We start from the raw sequence: 24,666 nt of genomic DNA, 5'->3' as shown, positions 1-24,666 counted from the left end.
GAAAAAAGTAAAACAAAAATACAAATTAATTAATTTCTCGAAGAACACTAATGGCTTATTTTATGAATTTCTGCAGCAGACACCATATTTTACACTAAATATTGTTAGAGGCATGATATAAATATGTGCATATAGACTGTAATATAATAATGCAATGGAACAAAAATAATACAGTAATTATATTGCCGTTTACAGCACTGGAATAATTGTAAGGTATGCAATAAAACATCTCACACCTTGACTGTGCAGTCTACGGAATCATGCTTTGGGCTCCGGCTACAGGACACTCGCAGGTTGGAGTCTTCTGGGGGAAGCGTAGTATCTTTTATCCTGAGATTTCATCCAGTGTATATGAGCGGTGGCCATCCACCATTGTGAGGAAATTGGGAAACTACAAATGAGTCATGAGAACCTACAACAACAACTGGGGGGTTCGTCATGTTGACCTCACTGGTTGGACGATGTCCCATCTCGGGTGAGTGAGTGAGGGTGAGGCCAACAGTCGGTAAGTAGGCCCGGGCCCTCAATATGCACCATGGGTTGTTATTGTGTCAAAACAGTACCACAAGCAAAAAGTAGAATGATCTTGTTATTCTTACTATGTACATAAAGTAATGATTTGATTGATTATTTTTTCCAGAGTTGCCACCTACAGTTGTAGCTGATATTGCATAACACATACTGAAAAACATTCTAAGAAATCAAGATTTAGAAATAGGCAACCAAAAATGTACAGAGGCCTTTTATCATCAGAAAAAACAGTACTTCTGAACAAAGCCTCCTCCTCATGTGTTTCTACAAGATTATGATCTTAAAAGTTTTTGAATGGCCAAAATCCACTCTAAACTTTACATTTCCACAAAAAGATTAAAACAGTATGCACTTGGTGCAATTGAGCACTAGCAAAATAATAACCCTTTCAAAACTGTGAAAATGAAAATTCTAATTTATTTAAAACAATTTTAATAAATGTAAATCGCATTACTTACAGTACACAAAATGTTTAGAAACAGAACTTATATATACAAAAGAAAAATAGCCTAAGCACCTAACAGCAACCAAGATCAGTGTTACACTACGTTAACAATACTGTTTACTTTTTCTGAGTAGGTAATGGCTTTCTACATAAGAAAACACAAATGTCAAGAACTGAATTACATAGTGAAATATATATACAACAACCACACTTTGTACTTTTTCCATTGGGTTACAATCGACCAATATCTGATCAAGATTCTCTGCAAGACGATTCACAAATTTAATGTTACTTCAAAGATGTCATCCTTACTTTCATTACGAGCTGGTCAAGCTCGCCATTAAAAGTTCCATCTTATTGAGAAAGTTCTTGCCTTCCATTTTATCCCATCGCACTTCTTTAAAACTTCCACCAAGATTTTCCCATTTCCTCTCTTTCACCAACTGCCCAGGGAAGAAGTCCTTGCGTGGGGATTGAGCTATTGCCACTTGGACACCTGTTTGAGGTTCACACCGGACAGCAATGATCCTATGATGAGAAAGCAAATGTACGAGATGGACTACAAAATGTGAGGGCAGTTCAATAAATAAGGTACTACAGAAAAGTTGATTACTCATGCTCGTAACTGGTAAATATTATATATGGTGCCTTTCACTGTTGAGTTGGCAGTGGAGCGGCAGTTAGCACAACTGGCAGTAAGGGTGCATCTGCCGGCATTTAACCCTCAGCTGTACTCTGACCTTGGCACTAGACACGTTAGTGCTTCAGTATCCAGATACCTGGTGTCCAGTTTACATGTGTTTGTTAAGGTGTTAACGATTTTTTTTTATTGTTTTGTTTTAATTTTCATATAACTGGTGCTTTTCTGCAATCTAAAAATTTCATGTTATAAGTACAATTTAAAACTACGAATTTTTATGTACAACTCATATGTCATTACAAATTCTTGTAGAGAAGTTGGAAGGAGTTTTGACACTGTTCAAAAACTTGAAGAAATTTTGGGAAACAGATTCTATTCTTTATAAGAAGCAAAGGGTGGAACGGGGTGTGCTTATTGAGGAGAAATTAGACGACGATGGAGCACAATTGGATTGGAACATACTCCTCAAAAATCCCTCCGGCGCCTTGCACCAGAAACAGACTTTCCATGAAGTCTGTGTGGCAAGCTACCAAACTTTTAAACCGGAAGCTATACATTAGAAGAATTAAAAGAAAACATTAAAGCAACCATTAAACCATTTAAAAACCATTACAAAATTGTCAGTCATCAGTCACCCTAAAAAATGAACTTCTCTTAAGTTATTACCATATCATCGTTATTACCATATCATATCAATATGGGCAACATAATTTCACAGAGGTTGTAAAAGAATGGTGGATACAGATTTTGGCAAAGTCACAAGAGACCAGACGATGCTGCATGTCTCAGGGAAGCCTGACATTACAGAAAGTGGGTTCAATCACTAATGGAGGTGGACCAATGAAGAACAACAAGAAAAAGAACCACTGAGAAGAAATTATTTTCATGCAAGAAATAAAGTGTTCTGAGAAGTAGGGCGTTTGTGTGCTTACAACAAAAATGTCTCCGTTGTTGATGGTAATTAACCCTTTCCAAATGTGCAGGAAAATGTTATAAATATATGAGAAGATATTTTGGAAGGGATCCTAGTTTATTGTAACAGGTGTTTCAGAAATAATTGAGAGGTTACAAAAATTTCTTGCAAGTAAACTATTGAACTTACGTTAATAAAACCAGTCCAGAACGAACGAGGAACACAAATAGTTTGTTAAGATGAGAGTTGACACTTCTGCCGCTAGGTCACACTTACATCACTGACATCACTCACAGTGTTTGTTCAGTACTTTGGTTCCCTAGATCACCGGACCTTACACCGTGCAACATCTTTTTGTGGGGTTTCATCAAAGACAGGGTATTCGTCTCACCAATCCTGGGTGATATAGGAGACCTAAGGGAGCATACGAGGGTTGTTTGGAAAGTTCTAAGAATCCGTCAGAGATGGCATTGCAATCGGAACAAAAGCATGTGCATTACAACGCCACATCTGTTCTGAACGTGCAGGGATAATTTCATCGCCACTCTTCCAATAGTCTGGTTTCCATAGGCAAGTAAAGGAGCAAAAGTGCAAGTGATGTGACAACACGGAACAAAAGGAAGTTCGTGTGGTCATCAAGTTTCTGGTGAAGGGATTAAATGTGACAGCCATCAAAGCCGAATTGGGAGGAGAGACTGCTCCATCATTTGCCACTGTTAGCAAGTGGACGACGCTCTTCAAGATTGACCCCCGCAGTGGACGTCTGCCAACTGCCATCACACCAGAAACAATCGATAAAGTCCATGATATGGTGCTGGCTGACTGAAGATTGAAAGTGCTGAAGATAGCTCATGATGGACATCTCAGTAGACCGAGTACACCACATTCTCACTGAAGAGTTGAGCATGAGGAAGCTTTCGGCAAGATGGGTGCCGTGCCTGCTCACACCGGAGCAAAAACACGTTAGCGCAGTGAGTTCCACTGTATGCAGGGTTCCCACGTAAACTCTAACTGCATTTTCCCTGAGATTTCCCTGAGTTTTCCAGAATCAGCACATTTTTTCCAGAGAACTCAATACCCAGTACATTACTATTTTAAATATATTTTACAATGGCCTACGGTGCATCTGTTTCATCAGTAATTTTACCGATCTGATATATTTTTAAACAATCTGTAATATAGTGCAATATTCTGCCATCTTGTTATTTATTTTATGATTAAGAACATGTAATTAATAAAACATTAAAATGTGTTACCATGTAATTAATGTTATAGTTTTGCAAAGTAAATGTCTAAATAGGTAGTTCCTTTTTAAAGGTAAAACTCACCACAATCACCCGATTATGTACATTAATTAAGGAGATGAATGAACCATTCATCTAACATTCAAGGAGCACTTGCAATTTTACATCAGATCAGTAGGCCTATTAGTAAATTTTGTGTATATATAGTACTTTATGAGTATCAGTCAATAACAAAACAAATTAAAGAATAAAAATGATATCTTTATGCACTTAATCAAGGAGTGTTTTTTTTTTGGGAACTTTCACACTTTCTTCACAGGACACAAAATAAATTTCAAACACAGTCACAAACATTGGGAGGTGGTTCATCATGTGGTATTCAAAGTCATTGCTAATTGATCTACAGAAGTGATAGAACATTTTGTTCAAGTATTGTACTATCCAGCATTTCAGTGACAGTGGAACAATCAGTGTATGGAAACATCAGTGATTGTCTGTGAACTGGCCAGTTCCAAAATGTCCATGTCTCATATGTTGCAAAGTGATCTGGGACTGAAAGCTTACAAACAATATACAGACTACTTTCCAGCCTCAGAAAGCAATAAAGGCAAAGTGCCTATTGGATCATGAAGCATAAATTGGCACAGAAGAATTATCATGGAGGCAGCTTTCAACTTGCAGACTGACAGGTTGTATGCCACAAGAAGTTAGTAGGGGCCACATTCTGCTTCAATCATGGTGTGGTGGAAAATGGGGCATTATGAAAGCATCACTGAGCTCCTTTTCTGCAAGAAAGGGGTCATCAGCCCGAGTGTACCAGGAGACAATGGTCAAGGATCTAAGCAATATTATTCCATTGCCGGGAGTGAAGTTTTCAGCAGGATTGTGCACCAGCTCATACGGCTCAAACAACCCAGCAGTGGCTTGGGACAAATGTGCTCAACTTTATTTCCCCTTCAGATGGATCATCTGGCAGTACAGGCCTCGGCTCTCTGGACTAGAAATTGTGGTCTGTACTACAAGACATGATTTGAAAGAAGATATAATGCAGTATTGTCACTTTGAACCACTTGTCTTGTCTAGGCATAATGCAATTGATGATGGCCACAGACACTTAGGTCTTATGTGCAGGTCAAAGGTGGTCATTTTGTGCTTTGTGTATACAATATATCCACCTAACACATATCCATAGGATATGATATCCTAAATGTATATTCTGTTATTTCATTCAGAGCTTTGAAATATTTATATGGTAAGACTGGGTGTGTATATGTAGAATACTTTCAGATTGTACAGAGTGTCTACCAAAATAACAAATCCAAAATTCTTGACTTTTTCTGACCTATCTTTCCTTTTTTTGACCTATTTTTTCTTTATTTCTAACATTTATTTAATCTATACTTAGGTATAGTTGGAAATTAAGAAAATATATAATTTTAGATTTCCAAATATTCAATTTTATCACATCACTGTACAGGTATATAGCAATGTAAGTTCACTATACTGTAAAAAATAGCAAAGGTTCTTGACCTAAAGCATAATTTCTTGCCTTTCTTGACCAATACATTGATTTTACTGGTTGACACCCTGTTATAATATCAATTAATCTGTGATGCAAAATAAACACATACCTAAAGCCTACTTCTTCAAAATACGTAGTTCATATAAAGCAAGTTAGTGAAGTTGGAATTATTAGTACAAGAACAAGCATATTTTAGTCCTTCAGATGTGTTTCATTGGGACTCAATGGTAATTAGAGGATTTTCCCTGAGATTTCCCTGAGTTTTTACTTTTCTTCAAATTCCCTGAGAATTCCAGGTTTTCCAGGTGTGTGGGAACCCTGTGTATGTCATCAGTTGTTGAACTTTGAAGGGGTAAAAAAAAAAACTGAGTTCCTCATTTGGGCTTCACTGATTTCACGCTAAGTTAAATACTTTACTTGCAATAAATTTTTGTAACCCCTCAATTATTTCTGAAACACCCAGTATTCTCTGAATAAATGTTTTGCCACATATAGATATTTCTTCAGTGGCTAAATGTTCGTACACATAGAGGTGCTGACTGTGCCAGTGACCATTATTTAGTAATTGCTAAATTAAGAGAAAGACTCGCAGTGATAAATCATAAGCAACAAAATCTAAAAGTTCTAAAATTTAATACAGGAAAATTTGCAGATGAAAGAATTAAGAAAGATTACCAAATTAAACTGTCAAATAGATTCGATGTTTTGCAGGATTTAAATGATGATGAAAATATAAATGAAACAGACGTAAATAAGAATTGGGAGCACATATGTAATGAAATAGAATCAGCAGCTAAAGAAAGTATAGGATACCATAAACCAAGAAAAAGTAAGCCATGGGTTGATAATGAATGTCATAATCTAATAGAAATAAGGAATCAGGCTAGACTTAGGTGGTTAAATAACTCTGATGATACAAATCTAAGCAATTATAATAGAATAAAGCGAGAAGTTAACCACACGTTTAGAAGCAAAAAAAGAGATTACTTGAAAAGCAAAATTAACGAAATTGACACAAACAGCAAAAACAAAAATATCAGAGATTTATATAAAGGTGTAAATAAGTTTAGAAAGGGGTGGCAACCTAAAGTAAACTTGATTAAAGATAAAGACTGTGATTTTCTAGCTGACCCAAGCGATATTCTAAATAGATGGAAGAACTACTTTAATGACCTTTTAAATGTTCATGTAGCAGATAAATCAGAAGTAAATGAAATCCACACAGCAGAACCTTTAGTTCCAGAACCTAACTTGACTGAAGTTAAAGATGCTATTAAAAGGCTAAAGAATAACAAAGCACCTGGCATTGATTTAATACCAGATGAGTTAATTAAATATGGTGGAAATTTTGTTAATATGTCAAATTCATAAATTAATTTGTTTAATATGGAATAAAGAAGAAATTCCTCAACAGTGGAAAGAATCCATAATTGTTCCTGTGTTTAAAAAAGGTGATAAAATGAACTGCAATAATTACCGTGGAATTTCTCTACTCTCAACAACATATAAAATATTATCTAACATTATTTTAACAAGACTAACCCCATATGCTAATGAAATTATAGGTGATTATCAATGTGGATTTAAATGTAACAGATCAACTACAGATCAAATTTTTCACATCAGACAGACACTTGAAAAAAGTGGGAATATAATCAAAATGTCCATCAGCTATTCATTGATTTCAAAAAAGCATATGATTCGGTCAAAAGACATAAATTATATAATATATTAGTCGAGTTTGGAATACCTAAGAAGCTTGTTAGTATGATAAAAGTATGCACCAGTGAAACAGAAAGTAAAATTCGTGTGGATATTAATGTGTCTGACAAATTTACAATTCATGATGGGTTAAAACAAGGAGATGCATTATCTCCATTGCTCTTTAATTTTGCCTTAGAATACGCTGTTAGGAAGGTAAAAGAAACTAACGAAGGACTAAAATTAAATGGTATGACTCAGTTGTTAGCATATGCAGATGATGTAGACTTATTAGGGGATGATATAAATACAATTAAGAATAATGCTAAAATATTTTTCAAAACTGCTAAAGTTAACAAAGAGAAAACTAAATATATGCTTACAGGCCGAAACCAAGTGTTAGGTAATAATCAAAATCTAATTATTGATAAGAACTCATTTGAACCAGTTTCCAAATTCTAATACTTAGGAGTAATATTAACAAATGAAAATTAAATTACAGAGGAAATAAAAAGTAGGCTTCATTCAGGAAATGCATGTTACTTCTCTCTTCATAAACTTTTGTCTTCTCGTTTAATATCTAAGAAACTAAAAGTTAAAATATACAAAACAGTAATTTTGCCTGTAGTATTATATGGGTGTGAAACTTGGTCCCTTACATTGAAAGAGGAACATAAATTGAGAGTATTTGAAAATAAGATCCTTAGGAAAATATTTGGACCTAAAAGGGATGAGAAGACAGGTGAGTGGACAAGGTTACATAATTTAGAACTACATAATTTGTATTCATGTCCAGATATTATTAGAATAATTAAATCAAGAAGACTTAGGTGGGCAGGCCATGTGGCACGAATGGGAGAGGAAAGAGGAGTTTACAGGATTCTTGTTGGGAAACCTGATGGTAGGAGACCTATAGGAAGGCCAAGATGAAGATGGAGGGACAACGATGAGATGGACCTAAAGGAAATCGGTAGAGATGGAAAAGAGTATATAGATCTTGCTCAAGATAGGGACAGATGGAAGGCCTGTGTTGCTGCAGCCATGAACTTTCTGGTTTAAGAAGGCTAGAGAGAGAGTTAGTTAGTTCAGTGGCTAAAATTATAATAATTTGACCCAACATTATTCTAAGGTATTCTTGTCTTTTGAAATTCCATTCCATTGAAACATTCAGCAAATTAGACTTGCACCCACTAAAGTTGACTGATGCTACACAAACAGTTCGCAAAGATTTACTTTGTACTTTTTACACCAAAATCTAATTTTTCATGAGAATTTTAAACATGTTTAGTGGTTTTCTAAGGTAAAATAATATAAAACTGTTCTTATTTAAAGATATAAATTAGGTATAGACTGATATTAAATTTTATTGATAACCAATATTCTACTTTAATTAAGAACATGAGTAGTTCATTCACCTGCTTAATTAATGTATGCAACCTGGTGACTACAATAGGGTTTGCTTTAGAGACAGGAATTGCATATTTACAGTTTCACATTGCAAAGTCATGATTCATGTATTATACTTTTTATTACTTTTAAAATAACAAAATGCAAGTTGCTTGAATATTGGATTGGTAAACTAGTTAGGCATTGGTTGCTACTGATTTAGCGATTAATCTGTCCCTTCATAATATATTAGGGGCATCCAGAAAGTAAGTTTCCCACTCACCCACAGGTGGCAGACCATGCATATTGAAACCGGTTTTGCGCATGCGTGAGAGGCATATGCCCTGGCTAGTGAATGTTCTAAAAGATGCCTCCCAAAAGTCCTCAGTAGTGTCGCGGCAGCGATGAAACATGGCAGCTCTTATTCCATCTCCCGCCGCGTGCGAGGTTCGTTCGGTGATCAAGTTCTTAAATGCACAAAACATACAGCCGATTGAAATTCATCGTCAGCTGTGTCAGGTGTATGGACCAGACGTCATGAGGAAGCAGATGGTGCGTCGTTGGTGGAGGACATTTACTGAAGGCTGGCAAAATGTGCATGACGACGAACACAGTGGGCGGCCATCGGCCGTTATGGAAGAGCTTGTGGAGTAGGTGCAGCAGCCCATATTGGAGGATCGTCGCGTCACGATCACGGAACTGAACAGCCATTTCCCACAGATTTCTCGGTCGTTGTTGCATGACAGTTACCAAATGACTCTTGTTCTGGAAATTGTGTGCCTGGTGGGTACTGAAACAACTGATGCCCGAACACAAAGGAAAACAAATGGGCACAGTGCTGACATTACCATGCAGCATTACCATGTTGATGATGATTTACTCAACTGGATCATCACAGGGGATGAAACGTGGGTTGCATACAGCACCCCAGAAAGCAAGCAGCAGTCCATGCATTGGTGTCACAGTGGATCTCCATGCAGGACGAAGTTCAAACAGACTGTGTCGGCGTGAAAAGTGATGTGCACGGTGTTCTGGGACAGTCAAGGCATTCTGCTCATCGAGTTTCTCCCCGGAGGTGAGACTGTGAATGCTAACTGTTACTGTGAAACACTGGGGACATTGCGACGAGCCACTCAGAATAAGCGACGCAGTAAGCTCAGTACCGAGGTAATCTTGCTGCATGACAATGCGAAGCCGCACATGGCTAGGCACACTGCAGCCCTTCTGGACAGGTTCGGTTGGGAGGTGTTCGTTCATCCATCGTACAGCTCGGATCTCGCTCCCAGAGATTACCACCTGTTCTTGCACCTGAAAAAGTTCCTGTCCGGTCAACATATTCACAGCGATGAAGAGGTTCAGATGGTTGTCACACTGTTGTTTGGCACCCAGGCGGCAGACTTCTACGACACAGATATACAGAAGTTGGTCCCATGCTATGACAAGTGCCTGAATTCCGGCAGGAATTATGTTGACAAGTAACTGGACAAGTGCTGTATCTGTGGCAATAAATCACTGAATGAAATAATGTTTCCTTTTGTGCACGACCCCAGGGGAACTTACTTTCTGGATGCGCCTAATAAATTACTGTTTGTGAAGCAGTGAAGTTACGAAGGGGAAGTTGAGCCAAAGGAAGGAGATAATATAACCATTATACGAGTATAGGAAAAATTACCGTATTTGCCACCATATAAGACAAACATCCTTTTTTGTACAAATTTTTGAGGAAAAAGTATTTTAAATATAACGTAAAATGTAGGTCTACTTTCAACAAATAACTTACCTAATCTAAATAGGAAAAAATACATTTTAATGTTCTTTGTAAAAACCCAGACATACATCTCCGGAGCTAAATGAAGAGTTACTTCAAACCTCCTCTAAATCAGGATCCGTGTCCTCATACAACACGGCCGTCCTCTCTACCACCCAGTGCATTACAAATGCTACACTTCTTAAATGATTTAACCACTGTCTTAGTTCTCACAGCATCCTATGAAGCTTCGACACATTCACAAATGAGTATCAACGTATACGACAAAACTGTTTTTGGGACCTATTTTTGAAGGAAAAAAAGTCTCTTATGTGATGGCAAATATGGTATGTAGTAGTATGTATGAAAAAGCTTCATTCACTGCTGACAATTGTGCAACTGTACAAAAGTACACAATGCTACAAAATTCAATGTAACAATTACCTGTCTCCTGTTGGTGAAGCCAATATGCAACTGCTTGCATTGCCCAATGGTTCCACAGCTCCGATACCAAGATGAGCACTGTTTGCTAGGAACTGCCATCCCATACACTTCGCTAAGGCCTGGACAGCATTTATTTGATGCTGGTAAATCTGGAGTAATAAAGAAAAACATTTTACTACTTTATATTTGCATTATATGCAATGCACTGTCCAGAATTCACCAGTGTGTTTCAGACTGGTCAACCTAAAGCAATGACAAAATCAGGAAAAATTCTTGCAGAGACAAATGAAGCCTAATTTTTGAAAGCATATGTACTTTTGTATTTATTAGATAAAAATTAAATGCTACTGATACAATTTTAAAAATATGATTCATGGAGGTAATATTTTATCACTACAAATATATAAGGCATTCTTAGCAAAAGTAGCTAAAATGGTCATTACAGCAGAACACACACACGTATTTTGATGAATCAACATCTTTTATTTAGCCTTGCACACCTGTGAAGGCACAACGATATTTCAGGTATCAAAAGAATCTGTCTGCATGCAGTTTATTCAACCTTAGTGCAACAAAATTGGGGTGACACTTCCTACCACTACCTACAAAATGGATATTAGGAACCGGAACAAGTTTTGAAATGCATCACACACACCAGTTCTATAGGCTGGTGCAAAATGATGATGTCATAGTTAACCTGGTGAAAGCTTTGGTTGACAGTGGTGAATTTCAGAATGCTGAAGCATGTATCACTGGCACACCAGTTCATGTACCAGTGAATTCTGGAAAGTGCAGATACTTCTTACAAATTCTAACATTAAGATTAATTTTAAATGTATCAGCTTATAAGCTTAGTACTACAAATAAAATAAAAAGTAATATACCAATGAAAAACACATACTTTATATTGTATGAACAATGAAGCTATTAAAATTAAACAGTACAAAACCTAATAAAAGATAATATTTCATGATCATTACTCAATTACAAATCAGGGTTGGCACAGGTGTGCCCAGCCCAGTTTTCCCAATGCTTTTTTTTCTTCAGAAAAAAAAAACGTCAAAAAGTGAATTTTTTCAGAAAATGTTGTAAATTATTGCTTTAAATACTTGTGAGGTTTTACGATTGTCTAATTTTCTTTTCTATAATGTGTGAAGAAAAGGTTCAGCAGAGCTTATAATACTAAAAATAACACTGGTCGACATGGGTTCTGATGTTTGGAAACTAATTGTGGTTTCTGAAACTACATTTGATGCTGATTTTAGAAGTGATCTTGTTTTTGTTGTATCACCCTCAGTTATTTAGAAATCTTCATTGTTGTATAAATCGTAATTCCTGCCCAGAAATTAGAAGTTAATAATATTCCTGATAGATGGCAGTGCACCTCTTATTACATTATATGATTAACAAAATTGCTGAAGACGCCTAGTAACAATGAATGATTCAATAAATTTGTTTCTAAGTTTTGTTATTCGATACCAACTAATGCAAATAGTACAGTTTTTAATTTATTTACCGTGTATAAGGTTACGTGATCCGAAAACCTTAGTTAAGTGTATTGTAGATATTATATATGTAAATAGCAGTAGGGAATGTAAAATATTTGATAAAGTTTTCGTCATTATCGATAGTTCGTGCTGTGTTGTGTCGAGAGACAATGTCGTCGTCGTCCAGAAAGGGTTTGAACTCGCCGCATGTATTCTGTTACATTTGTGGAAGCTATGTAGTGAAGAGGCAAAGACAACATATCACCACATTTGTGAGGTCTGCTTACCATGAATATTTAGGTGTTAAAGTAGGTGATCAGGACAAAAACTGGGCCCCGCATGAAGTTTGCAAAACATGTGTGGAAGCTTTGCGATTGTGGAAGTGTGGCAAGAGGAAAGCATTGCCATTTGGAATACCAATGGTATGGCGGGAACCAAAAAATCACATTGATGACTGCTATTTCTGTGCTATAGATGTTAGCGGTTTCAGTGCTAAGAACAAGAGCAACGTGAGCTATCCCAACAACATACAATCGGCCATTAGGCCCGTGCCTCATGGGCCAGATGTACCTGTACCTGTACCACGTACGAGTAGTGATAATTGCAGCACTTCAAGTTACACTGAAGTTGAACGTGCACACTATGATGACAGTGACGATTTCTGTCCTGGTACAAGTACAGGCACTCCGCAACCTTTCACACAACATGAACTGAATGATCTCCTAAGAGACCTAAATTTACCAAAGGAGAGTGCCCAACTTCTTGGTTCCCGACTGAGTAAGAAAAACCTGTTGTCTCCAGGAACACATTTCTCATGGAACAGGCATCGAGAGACAGAGCTACTCCCATACTTTACTGAAGACGAAAACCTTGTTTATTGTAACAACATAAGGAAAGTCATAGAATTGTACGGTATTTCTTACAATGTAAGTGAATGGAGACTTTTCATTGATGCATCACAGACTAGTCTGAAGGGTGTTCTGTTAAATAACTGTAATGTGTTCCCATCGATTTCAGTTGCATATTCTGTGTCGCTTAAGGAAACTTATGAAACTTTGAGGTTCATGCTACTGAAAGTGAAATATGAAGAACATGGTTGGTCTGTCTGTTGTTGGGTCTCCAGGCTGGGAACACAAAATTCCCCTGCAGTCGGGACAGGGAGAATCATTGGAAAGTGAAAACGTGGCCAAGTAGAGAATCTCTCTCTCCAGGGAAGAAGAATGTGACACAACGGCAATTAATTCAGTCGTCTAAAATACTGCTTCCTCCGTTGCATATTAAGTTAGGGATAATGAAACAGTTTGTGAAAGCGTTAGACAAAGACGGCGAATGCTTCAAATACATTGCCAGGAAATTTCCATCCGTCACTGAGGGTATTTTTGTTAGCCCTCAGATACGGAAACCGATGTTGGATGCAGATTTTGAAGAAATAATGACTGCTACGGAAAGGGATGCCTGGGTAAGTTTCAAAATGGTGGTTGCCCATTTTCTGGGCAATGAAAAACACGTTAACTATGAACATTTTGTGAAAAATCTTCTAACGAATTTATGTAAACTTGGTTGTAAAATGAGCCTCAAATTGCATTTCCTTCTCACATCTAGATTTCTTTCCGAGTAATCTCGGACACTTCAGCGAGGAGCACGGGGAAAGATTTCACAAGGACATAGCAGAGATGGAACGGAGATACCAGGGACGATGGAATGTTTCCATGATGGCAGATTTTTGTTGGATGTTAAAAAGAGATGTTCCTAATTCGGGTGTCGGGGAAGGCAGAAAGTCAAAAAGAATGAAGTTTGATCCTGAGTCTCAGTAATTCGAAATGCACTATGTTATATCTCTTTCTAGACATGTGTAAATGAAAATGTACATGAATATAGTATATAATATACTAACTAACCAACTCCCTAGCCTTCTTAAACCCGAAGGTTCATGGCTGCAGCAACACAGGCCTTCCATCTTTCCCTATCTTGAGCAAGTTCTATATACTCTTTTCCATCCCTACCAATTTCCCTTAGGTCCATCTCAACGTTGTCCCTCCATCTTCGTCTTGGCCTTCCTACAGGTCTCTTTCCATCAGGTTTCCCAACAAGAATCCTGTAAAATCCTCTTTCCTCTCCCATTCGTGCCACATAGCCTGCCCACCTAAGTCTTCTTGATTTAATTATTCTAATAATATCTGGACATGAATACAAATTATGTAGTTCTAAATTATGTAACCTTCTCCACTCACCTGTCTCCTCATCCCTTTTAGGTCCAAAGATTTTCCTAAGGATCTTATTTTCAAATACTCTCAATTTATGTTCCTCTTTCAATGTAAGGGACCAAGTTTCACATCCATATAATACTACAGGCAAAATTACGGTTTTGTATATTTTAACTTTTAGTTTCTTAGATATTAAACAAGAAGACAAAAGTTTATGAAGAGAGAAGTAACATGCATTTCCTGAATTAAGCCTACTTTTTATTTCCTCTTTAATATAATTTTCATTTGTAAATATTACTCCTAAGTATTTGAATTTGGAAACTGGTTCAAACGAGTTGTTATCAATAATTAGATTTTGATTATTACCTAACACTTGGTTTCGGCGTATAAGCATATATTTAGTTTTCTCTTTGTTAACTTCCAAACCTATCTCTTTAGCAGTTTTGAACTAAATCTATAGTATATAATATAGATTTTACAATCTCAATATATGTCCCACTGATTACTATATTTGCAAAAATTATTTATTCTATGTGTCTGTAATATGATTATATAAACCCCAAATGATCCCAATAATACCATAATAGACCCCTATATGCTATTCAGTTTTCACGATTTGTAAAAAATTGTGACGTGATGGAGCAAAACGGTTTTCAAATTTGAATTCAGCATGAAAAATCCTTTCAGAGTCACCTATTCATTTCAAAACATCGTTCAACTTTTGAAAACATGTCGACCAGTGTAATTAATGTAGTACAAGCCAGTGGGTTTTTTCAGGATATTTTCCTCAAATTATGAACTCTTAACAGAAATAAAAATAACATATATCCAAGAACCAAAAAATAAAAAGTGTCAGAAATTTTTACATAAAATGTTTGCATTGATTGATGCAGCATAGTTGTACAAAGCTTATAATTTTGAAATGTGGTAGCACTTTGGTTATCAGTCACTTCCTTATGTGGGGGAAACCATAGTGGCACATCATAGATTCACCTGCGAAGATCAATTGATACAATACATTTTTGCATGTTCAAAGCTTAGCAAGGAAGAATTGAGTACATTTTATTGAAATCTCGTTAATTGTGACATAATTAAATTCGAACACTCTTTAAATGATTGAACGAATCAAATCATACTCCCATATGATCAATGCTTTTCTCCTTGCCTCCTGGCAGTTGCAAACCTGATGCGCATAAAATAACTAAGTTTCACCTTAAAAGGAGTTAAAACTGACTTTCATGGAGCTAGATCTATGAAGGCTGAATAAAGTGCCTCCTAGGGTAATGTTAGTTGTCGTTAACTCTAAATTGAAGACAATTTATTCTTAGTTTTGAACATCTAGATCCGGTGGCATCACCCATCTCAATAATCCACTCATGATCGTATGAAATAAAAAATAAATAATTTCCTGATAACAATATTATGTCAATTTCAAGTCAAACACGGCGAAATAAAGATGTAGCTGGGGAGATAAGAGGGAGTGGGGCGACACAGCCAATATAACAATGTATCACGTGCAAAATGTATAATTATCGCAAAAGTTGGACTATGTAGGCTGGAACTAGTAATGGCATCATATTGGGGCATGGGGGTGGGCCTCCCAGTTCACAGCCGAACGAGTGCACGAAAGAGCCAGATCTGGCTCCAAGAGAACTAAGTTGGCACACTGCCACGGGTGGAAGAGCTTGGGAAGAGTCCTGTGGAGACTGTATTGCATGCCCTTAAGAAAAGATTGTCACCATGTTTAAAGATGGTGGACGACAGACAGATTTAACATGTCTTGCGACAGTTTTAAATTATGCACGTATTTGACTACGTTACATTTCTGTACATTAAGAAACACAAGTCTCAGCAAAGTTAGGGTATCACTTCAGCTTTAAGTTTTTAATAAAAACTCTGTAATATAGTATGTTTTAGGAAGATTGGGGTAAGTCATCAATTTTGAGACAACAATAACTGCACCAAATTTAGAGGTTTTTAGCTTTAATTAATCACAACTAGATACACTTCAGGAATGACTTTGTTTTGCATTTGTTCAAAACATTTCAAGATTGTGGATGAAATTTTTTTCATATGCTAAGGTAGATTCCAATTTTTATGATACTTTCAAATCTACCTAAACTACATTTTTTGAGATTAAGAAAAGAGACTCTTTCAAGAATTTTAGGACATCACTTAAGCTATAGTTTGACAATTAATGTTTTGAAATATGTTTGAGGAGCGTTGGGGACCAAATTTAGGTCATTAATGTGTTGAACTGCCATTTTTATAGCTAGATATTTTGGAGGACGGATAAGGAATTCCATTTGGATGAAATCAATCAAGACAATTAAATGTGGCAGATTTTTAATTTGGCATGGTTAATACATGGAGGAGGTATTCATGCTTGATTTAATAAAAATGTGCTGCATAGTGAAAAACATATACTTTAATATGCTTAAATTTTATATCGTTGATAGATAAAATTAAAAGTTACTGTAAAGTTACAGTTATTGCTTTTTTACTGGGAAGAAAGGTTCCGGCACTATTCAAGTTGATTTATTATGTTACTGTGTTGGTTTGTAAGTGTGTTCATCATAAGAACTAAATTGTGTTATGTTCATAAACAATGATGCATCCAAGTGTATACACACACACACACACCTATACATTTCTCTTGTTGAAATCCAACTTTATTAGTTTTATCTTCACCTGTAATAAGGTGTCAGTATGGAGTACCGTTGTGAACAGTGAGAAAAAAGAAGCACTTTTGATAACATATTTTGTACCACCCTCCCCAATTGCATCCTACTAAATCAATATTGTTTTCAGTTTGCAAAAATTTGGATCTTAAAATTTTCCTGATCGTTTCGCTCGAAATGTGATTGCTTTGTGTAACGCATTGGAAATTACCAGAGAGAGAAGTAAGACCAACTATGTACTTCAGACTGTTGCTGCTAAACAGTTTTGTCTAACATGCATGAACAATTGTTTTCAGGAAATGGAGTGTGCGGAAACCCTGGGGGGTAAAGGCGGTCAGGGGCGTGATGCTGATCACATCACCCCCACTCACGACCGGATCAAGAAAGTGTGGGGCGTTACCCCCACACCCCCTATACGCCTTCATGGCGTGGTGCTATGCACAGGGGAACACTTTACTTTACTTTACATTTCAGTGACAATATATATAATTTTTGCTGTTGGTTTCTTATGAGGCGGATGAATTGTTATGAAATATATTTCAATATATTATGGAAAAAAGGAAGGAGGGCCACAAGGAATAAACAAAAAAAATGAAAGAGGAGAGAGGAAACACTCGGCAAACACAGGAATACTTCAAATTTTCGTAGTAGTACCGCACCTTCTGAAGTAGAAAAAGACTTGGAGAGTGAGAAACCTGTACAGTGTGATCGCATGGCCTGCATTGTTGCCAGGTCCAGAAAAAAAGGGTTGACAGTGCCACACAAAAAAAAGTTGTTCCTTCACCAGGTTGTCGAAAACTGTGAGTGGTCAAAGTTGTAAGGGGAGGCATGGCTTTACTGAGGCCAAGGGATGTGGTTGCACTCATGGCCGATATGTAGGATCTCTTGTATTCATGGCTGATATGTAGGCCCTCTCCCATCTTTTACGTACTGTGGCATTGGTGGATAGGGGCAAGGAATGGATGATCGCTACCCGGAAGCAGTCATTGAAGGGAATATTATGGTGGTTGGTGGGAACGGCAATAGCGAAGTCCAGGGTTTGGGTGGAGGAGTGCTGGCTGTTGATTCTGAGGTTGAGGGCAATTGATGTTTCCCCCCCAGGTAAAAGTCACAGATGTTGCAGATGAGGATGTAAAACAGGTTTGAGGTGTGGCTGGTTCCTTTGGGGTGGAGGGTGAATTTGCCAGTGGTCATGTGCACCTGGAGGGTGAGAGAGGTGATGAGAATGGGGAAGGTTTTGCACCTGGGACGGTTGCATTTGTGAGCAGGGGAATGTTGGTTGTCTGGTGAAGGAGTGTTGTGGACCAGGATGTTTTGGATGTTGGGGTAAAAGGTAAAAAGGTAAAGTGTTCCCCTGTGCATAGCACCACACCATGAAGGCGTATAGGGGGTGTAGGGGTAACGCCCCACACGTTTGGATGTTGGGGGGCATTGAAAACCACTCTGGGCTTGTTGGGAAAGATGTTTCTGGTTTCAGGATCACTGTGGAGAATGGGGAGAAGAGAGCGTAGTGTGCGCCTGATTTTGTTGAGGTGGGGATGATGAGTGCAGACGTGTTGGTGGCAGGTTTCTTGGTGGTGGTTTGTGTGGCAGCTTGGGTTATTTGTTTGGTGACCAGGGTGGAAAGATATCCATGGTTGACCAGGGTTCGGTGTAGGTGGAGGTTGTAATTCTGATGGGAGGTGGGTGAAGTGTTAAGGTGTTGTCTCTTACCTCCGTGACACCAACCACTTCCTCCAGAAAATCAGCACCCTTCCACCATTGCAACCCCCACCATCCTTGCTACCATGGACGTCACCTCCCTTTACACAAACATACCCCACTCCCATGTCGTCGATGAAGCAGAGCCAGAGGAGGGTTCCGAGGGGAAAATGATGAAGAATACCCATGCCCAGGCTGGGATTCAAACCCAGACCTATGGCATCATACCATGCTGTGCTAACTGCATGGCAAGGGTGAATGTTGATGCAGCTGATGATACTAACCAACAATATTATATAAGACGTAAGCGAGTTACTAAAGATATATCCGCAAAACTTACTTGTAAATGTTCTATTAATTTCGGTGGCCTCTGCCACCAACCACTTGGGAACTCTGATGCTTTACTGTTAGGTTGACTTTCGTTTTGCATCCGCTAAGTGGTGTTGTATACGTTCGTTAACAGATCTGATGGATCTGCCAATGTAGTGTGAGTTGCACTCACACTGGGCATCATATACACCTGGGTTGTCTAGTGGGGGAAAGGAATGATTTCTTGTGTTTGGCTAGGCGGTTGGATGTAGTCTGGTGGTAAGGGAAGCACCCGTAGCGGTAGTCGAGGAAACAACGACAGGAACCGGAAGTCAACCTAACAGTAAAGCATCGAGTTCCCAAGTGGATGGTGGCAGAGACCACAGAAATTAATAGAACATTTACAAGTAAGTTTCACGGATATAGCTTTAGTAACTCGCTTACGTCTTATATTATCAACCACGTTGTTTATTCCCCTCAACCTGAACAATATTATATTTACACTTCATACAAGAGAAATATATATTTACCTGGCAGAAAATAAGATCTCTGAATTCCTGTGGCTCATACGACATATGCATTACTCTGCCATCACGGCATATACATTTCAGTGACCTTTCCAACACATGGACAACCAGTGATGTACGACAAACTGTATCGTACCCATGTGTCATGATATTGATCTTCACACAACACTGTGTTGGCGAATTGAGAGCATTCCAATGTGACACTATGAGAGGATCCTTCACTTCCTTCGCTATCGTGTCCAAAACATACTCTGTCCTCATCCTCATAAAGAAATGCTGTGCTTGTTGAATAATTTGTTCCAGTAGTGTTTGGCTGCAATAGAAAACAGATTTCATTTTGGCTCAATATAACAGAGATAATCATAAACACACTAAAGGACTTTTGTCCATGAATGTACAATTCATTACATACTATACACTAACTACTAGAGGCAGGCATGGAGAAAACATGCATTTATGAAAAATATCTCATGCACAAAGTTTTCTTAGGGCCTCCCCGATGGCGCAGTGGTAGAGTCGTCGCCTTGTAATCAAGGGGTCCCGGGTTCGATACCCGGTGGAGGCACAAGTGGTTCAGATCCCACTTTAAACTGTAGGCCCAGTCCCGATTAGCCTTACTGTGCATAAAGTGGACTTAAAACACTAACTCAACAACAAAGTTTTCTTCACATGATAAAAAGAACACATTCAAATCACAATTTTTCTAATTACAAAATAATGATGAATAAATCAATAATCCTTGCGCACCAATGTTTTCATCTCAATTACAAACTTAAATCATACAAAAAACTTGCAAAAACAGGAAGGAAGGTTTGTAACGTGATGGAGAAATGAGTGGTACCTCAATGTGAATAGCCCATAGTAATGATTGATTGATTTGGTGTTTTAAGTCCACTTTATGCACAGTAAGGCTAATTGGGACTGGACCTACAGTTTAAAGTGGGATCCGAACCACTTGTGCCTCCACCGGGTATCGAACCCTGGACCCCTTGATTACAAGGCGACAACACTACCACTGCGCCATCGGGGAGGCCCCATAGTAATGAGGCTGCATGATGACAACCTTCAGTGCTGTTTGGTTAGAATTGTTGGCAGCTCAAACAATGATGAACTTCACCAATTTACTATAGATATTCCAGACAATTTTAAACAACTTTGCATTCTCTCCTTATAATTGAAAGCCATTGAAAGCTCATGTGCCAAAAGTTATGTTTAACTGTCTTCCCTTGAAATTATTTCTGACCGCCTACCAATTCTCGTCGCACTGATTGCAGCTGGAGAAGAGTCAAGATCAACTTCCTTACTAGAGTTTTTACCTTTCAGGCCTCAAACATAATGAGCTAAATCATCAAAATTTACAAAAACAAGTCTACAGTTAGTGATTTCAACTTCTTATTTGGTTTCACATGTAAAACATGCTTCAAATTAATCAAAAAGCAATGAGATCGACATGCATCAAACTACTTACAACCTCGGCTTCCATCAGAAGAAACCACAGAATATCTCTACACTTCAATTACTCTCTTTTATACAAACTTCAATTACTCTCTTTTATACAATGTGATCACCAATATAGCATATAGCTTTTCTTCACACTTCTTGCAAAGTTATAATTTGTACAGTGTGATTGAGCTTTTGTAAAATTAAACCTTATACAACGTTTTACTACAACTGAACATCTAATACTGTCATAAAATGTTGGCAGTTTTTATAATTTTACTGCAAAAGATAAATTTAATAAGTGCAGCAAAAAATTTAAAATTGCCAAGAATTTTACAAATTACCAAGGATTATCACTTTTTGTTTGGGAAGAATTTGTGGAGAAATGACACGGCCAGTTGCATGTTACACAGGACTGTTTTCATTTTTATAAAGCTCTTTCTTTTGTAAGGTTTATCTAATTTCTACTTGAAAATGAACAATAAACTTGCAGAATTAAAAAGAATATACATTAAACATCTTGGACTTTATTGGAAAAATAATATTTTTTTTATACTTTTGACAAGAAAACTTATCTGAGTACCAAAGGAAAAACTTATGTTTACAGTTCAGAAGTCTCCCTTCAGCATTCAGACTTCGATCTAAAATTGGGCCATGGATCTTCAAACTGTGAATTTTGATTCAACATATTGTGCAAGTTGCAGTAAGTGCTAAAAGTGAACTTTACATATACATATTAGGAACATGTTTCTCATATTTCTCTCTATGTTTAGAAGTCTTTCAGTAGAGGTTTTAATAAATAATTTGATATGTCAACATGTCATAAGTGTTGATTTGTTACAAGCCAGAAATATTTGTGACTGTGCATCTGTCAACATTTCACACTAAAATATGCATTCCTGAATGCTGATGCATCATAAACGAGAAGTAAAGTATGTTCACACATGCACTAGCAGATACTTTTATATGCCAGTTTCTCCGCACTTACCTACTGTAGCAATGATAAGTGATTGAAACCAGTTCACAATCTACTAAGAATAACTGCTACCACCTGGTGACACACCCAGTAGGTAAAGCAGCATAAATTAATAGCACTGGGCAGGGGCGGTGCCAGAAAATTTTGTCTGGATGGGCAGAAGCCAAATATTGATAAATTAGGGTGGGCAGATATAAAATGTATGATTTTCAGAGACACGTATTCTCTCGCCCTATACTGCATTCCTTTGTATTCCTTTCGCCTTTTCTCTTTGCTGTTGAATGTCTTATTTATCTTTTTCCACCATTTTTCTCTGCTTGTATTAACCCCCCACCTTTTCTCTCTCTCTCTCTCTCCCCCCTCTCTCGCACTTTCACACACATACATGCACCTGCATGGGTAATCCGTTCGCCAAATCTCTTGGTTAAATTTTCCTCTATCCACTCCAATCTAGGAATGAGTAGGAAGTGACTCCATGTCGTCACCTGTTGTAAAGCCGCTTGGCTATAATTCCTATTTTCCTTGTGTCAATCTTGATATAACTTCCTTATTTCTCTCATGTGTGTCCCTTTTCTTTCATTGTATCTCCCTGCCCATGCCACAACTGCTTACTGTGTCCTTCGGTTTGTAAGTCGATATTTTGCCCTCTCTCTTTCAATTAAGAAGGAATTTAACATAGACTATACTTAATTAGCTGATCAAAGTAGATTAGATTAATTGATTTGATTGATTTGTTTCATTTGACTTCGGTTTTCTTTCACTTTTGGCTAATCACGAAGATGAGGATGAATTATGATAAGATAAAATAGATGAAAGAACAGTCACCAACACACATGGACAGATCACAAAACAGGTCCACAGAGGATTAAACCGGATGAGAGTACAGACGCCAGAGCCTCGTTAGTCTGCAAAATACAGTCCAGAGTGTAAAGTGGAAGAAAGGTTGACATTTAGGTGGCAGATTAGAGTATATTGCTTAACCTTTTGCCGCCCAAGGCCTTTTTCACAAGTAAGCCTCTGGGTACCGAGCCGATTTTGAGCAAAATGCAGAGTTTCAATTAAATAAGTGTAGATCAGAAGCTAATTGCCCTAGAGAGATGAGTGATATACCGTTGTACGCGGAATGAACCAGAGATTCAGACTATATGAAATCTTTGCAAATTCGGCGTATATGTGGCGGGGGGGAGGGGGCTAACTCTCAAAATTCCAAAATTTGGAAAAAAAAAAAATTGGTTCCCCCACCCTCCTCCCAAGAAAAAAGTATATGACAGTGTCGACATGCACATGGAAATGATCGCTGACATGTAAGGAACACAAAAATATTTGCATTATTATCATATGACCAATGTAACTTGAGTTGTACCCCCAAAAGGAATGGTCGGGATGCCACTGATTCAAGCTTCAAAATGCAGCGGTACCTTGAAATGACTATAGCTCAGAAACTAAATGCCCTAGAGATATGAAAGATATACCGTTGTACGCAGAATGAATCACAGATTTAGATGATATATAATTTATGCACATTCGGCGTATATATGGAGGGGGAAAGGGGGGAAATCCCCTGAAAATACTTTTTTTTTAAAAAAACATGGGGTTTCACCCCCCGCCCCTCAAAAAAAAAAGGATATGGAAAGTTCAAAATGTACATAGAAATTATCACTGGCATGTAAGAAACAGAAAAATATTTGCATCATTGTCGTATGACCAATGTAACTTGAGTTGTACCCCCAAAAGGAATGGTCGGGACGCCACTGATTCAAGCTTCAAAATGCAGCAGTACCTTGAAATGACTATAGCTCAGAAACTAAATGCCCTAGAGATATGAAAGATATACCGTTGTACGCAGAATGAATCACAGATTCAGACGATATATAATTTATGCACATTCGGCGTACATATGGAAGGGGAAAGGGGGGAAATCCCCTCAAAAATACTTTTCTAAAAAAAAAGGTGTTTCCCCCCCACCCCGAAAAAAAATGTCAAAATGCACAAAATGCAACATTAATGCAAATTTGGTGTATATATGGAGGGGGAAGGGAGAAAACCCCAAAAAATTATTTTAAAAAATTGTCACTTAACCCAAAAAATGTACTCACACTTGGGCACAAAACGACACCTACGCACAACATTCACGGATGAAAAGCTAGAATGTAGTGACAAATGAGCGCCAATTCTTGCAGCTGCTTGAAATTCTATTTTTAGACAATGCTGGGTAACCCCTGTTGCCACTTGTGGACACTTGTGCTAAAAAAAACAAAGGTTTCCTTCAGCGCACTTCGAAATTCCATTCTCACAACGCAGATTCAACAACCAGTCTCCCCCCTCCACCTCCCCCACCCCCTGCTTGCGCCCTCACGGAAAACTTTCATTTTGACATCGGATACTGATAAACAAGCTTCCTTCGACTGCACTTAGCAGGAGGGAGTGAAAAGCATTGCTTTAGAACAACAAAGCCGGTCTTCCTTTGTCGGCAAAAAATTGACCTTGAAAAGAGACGCAAAAGAGAAGTCCCTTCTCCCACCTTTCCCCCTCCATTTTCATGAAGACAAAAAAAAATGCAGAAAAACATTTCTGTTAAATACATGTGTTAGGAACAATATAAAAAAATAAAATCAAAATTCTAGCCAAAAATAGAAAAGTTATAACGTAAAAACTACGACCTTGACACAGCGTCTCGATCGAGATGCTTGGTACCCCGAGGGTTACTTTTGGGTATCTCATTCGAGACGCTTGGGCACCAAAAGGTTAATTTATGCGACAAAATATGA

General features: G+C 37.7%; 1 protein-coding gene across 1 annotated transcript in view; it reads right to left on the bottom strand.

Annotated features, from left to right (window-relative positions):
* Nucleotides 1-933: 933 nt before the first annotated feature.
* The window catches only part of MED17 (mediator complex subunit 17), a 105,473-nt gene continuing 81,740 nt past the window's right edge, over nt 934-24,666 (bottom strand). The window contains exons 8-10 of the mRNA XM_083125889.1: nt 19,486-19,795; nt 10,574-10,722; nt 934-1,504 (exon numbers count right to left, since the gene is read on the bottom strand). Of these exons, the coding sequence (XP_082982015.1) occupies nt 1,294-1,504; nt 10,574-10,722; nt 19,486-19,795 (670 nt within the window). The 3' untranslated portion in view covers nt 934-1,293. The remainder of the gene's footprint in view (nt 1,505-10,573; nt 10,723-19,485; nt 19,796-24,666) is intronic.

This window comes from Lepisma saccharinum, chromosome 7 (genome assembly GCF_977018435.1).
Source record: "Lepisma saccharinum chromosome 7, izLepSacc3.1, whole genome shotgun sequence".
NCBI lineage: Eukaryota > Metazoa > Arthropoda > Insecta > Zygentoma > Lepismatidae > Lepisma > Lepisma saccharinum.
Note: the sequence above shows the minus strand (reverse complement) of the source record. Positions and strands in the feature narration are given on the sequence as shown.